Here is a 1,103-nt window from a genome sequence, read left to right on the forward strand (position 1 = left end):
CGGAGCTTGCAGTGAGCTGAGATCCGGCCACTGCACTCCAGCCTGGGCGATAGAGCAAGACTCCGTCTCAAAAAAAAAAAAAAAAAATTTTATAATTCTGCAAACAAAGGCAGAAGGCAAAAAACAGAACTTGTGCTATACAGCTGTCTTCAAGCAAGATACACATGAACCATGACTGTTTGTGTGTTGGCCCATCCGCATGCACTCCCTGGACAAGTGGACACATGGACCATGGTCCACACCTGGCCAAGCTTACCTGTTCTGGTAACTGTAATAAGTGGCATCACGAGGTATTGTGCACAACTGTTTGCCATAGCAACACAGTGTCTGTGGAGAGAACTCCAACTGCAAAAGAAACCATTTGTTAAAATACACAGAGGCCTTAAGGACAAGCTAGAACAGTAAGAATGGCAAATTAGAAACAAAAGTCAGTGGCATCTTAGTTCTCATTTATGTTAATTAAAATGGGCTAATTCAGTTCCTGAAAATCATTCTCGTTTTACTACTACATTGTTTCAAAACACTGAGGTAGGCTTAGCAGTCATATCCTTCCATCACTTTACCAAAGAACCCAACAGGAGTATCTGGGCAAGGTAGCACATGCCTGCAGTGCTCAGGAAGCTGAGGTGGGAAGACTGAGTGAGCCCTAGAGTTCCAGACCAGCTTAGGCAACACAGCAAGACCACAGTCTTATTTTAAAAACAAAAAACCAATAATGTGAATTGGTATGTACAGGAAAGTCAGCACACGCTGAAGAATCTGCACCCACAGGTGAATGTAAGAATGCCCCTACTCCAGATGAGCTCACAGTCTGTTGATTATTTAATTGGTCAACTTTTCCATCAATTGCCACTTCTGAAAAAATGCCTTTAAAGAAAGTCCACTTCATATTAAGAGATTGGCCGGGCGCGGTTGGCTCAAGCCTGTAATCCCAGCACTTTGGGAGGCCGAGATGGGCGGATCACGAGGTCAGGAGATCGAGACCATTCTGGCTAACACGGTGAAACCCCGTTTCTACTAAAAACTACAAAAAACTAGCCGGGCGAGGTGGCGGCGCCTGTAGTCCCAGCTACTCGGGAGGCTGAGGCAGGAGAATGGCGTGA

At 45.4% G+C, this 1,103-nt stretch overlaps 1 protein-coding gene across 1 annotated transcript in view; it reads right to left on the reverse strand.

The window, feature by feature from the left end:
* The window catches only part of EP300 (E1A binding protein p300), a 119,935-nt gene that overhangs the window by 21,084 nt on the left and 97,748 nt on the right, over positions 1-1,103 (reverse strand). The window contains 1 exon segment of the mRNA XM_011964151.1: positions 257-345. Within this exon segment, the coding sequence (XP_011819541.1) occupies positions 257-345 (89 nt within the window).

The sequence above is a fragment of the Colobus angolensis genome, unplaced genomic scaffold, assembly GCF_000951035.1.
Source record: "Colobus angolensis palliatus isolate OR3802 unplaced genomic scaffold, Cang.pa_1.0 Scaffold65, whole genome shotgun sequence".
Lineage (NCBI taxonomy): Eukaryota > Metazoa > Chordata > Mammalia > Primates > Cercopithecidae > Colobus > Colobus angolensis.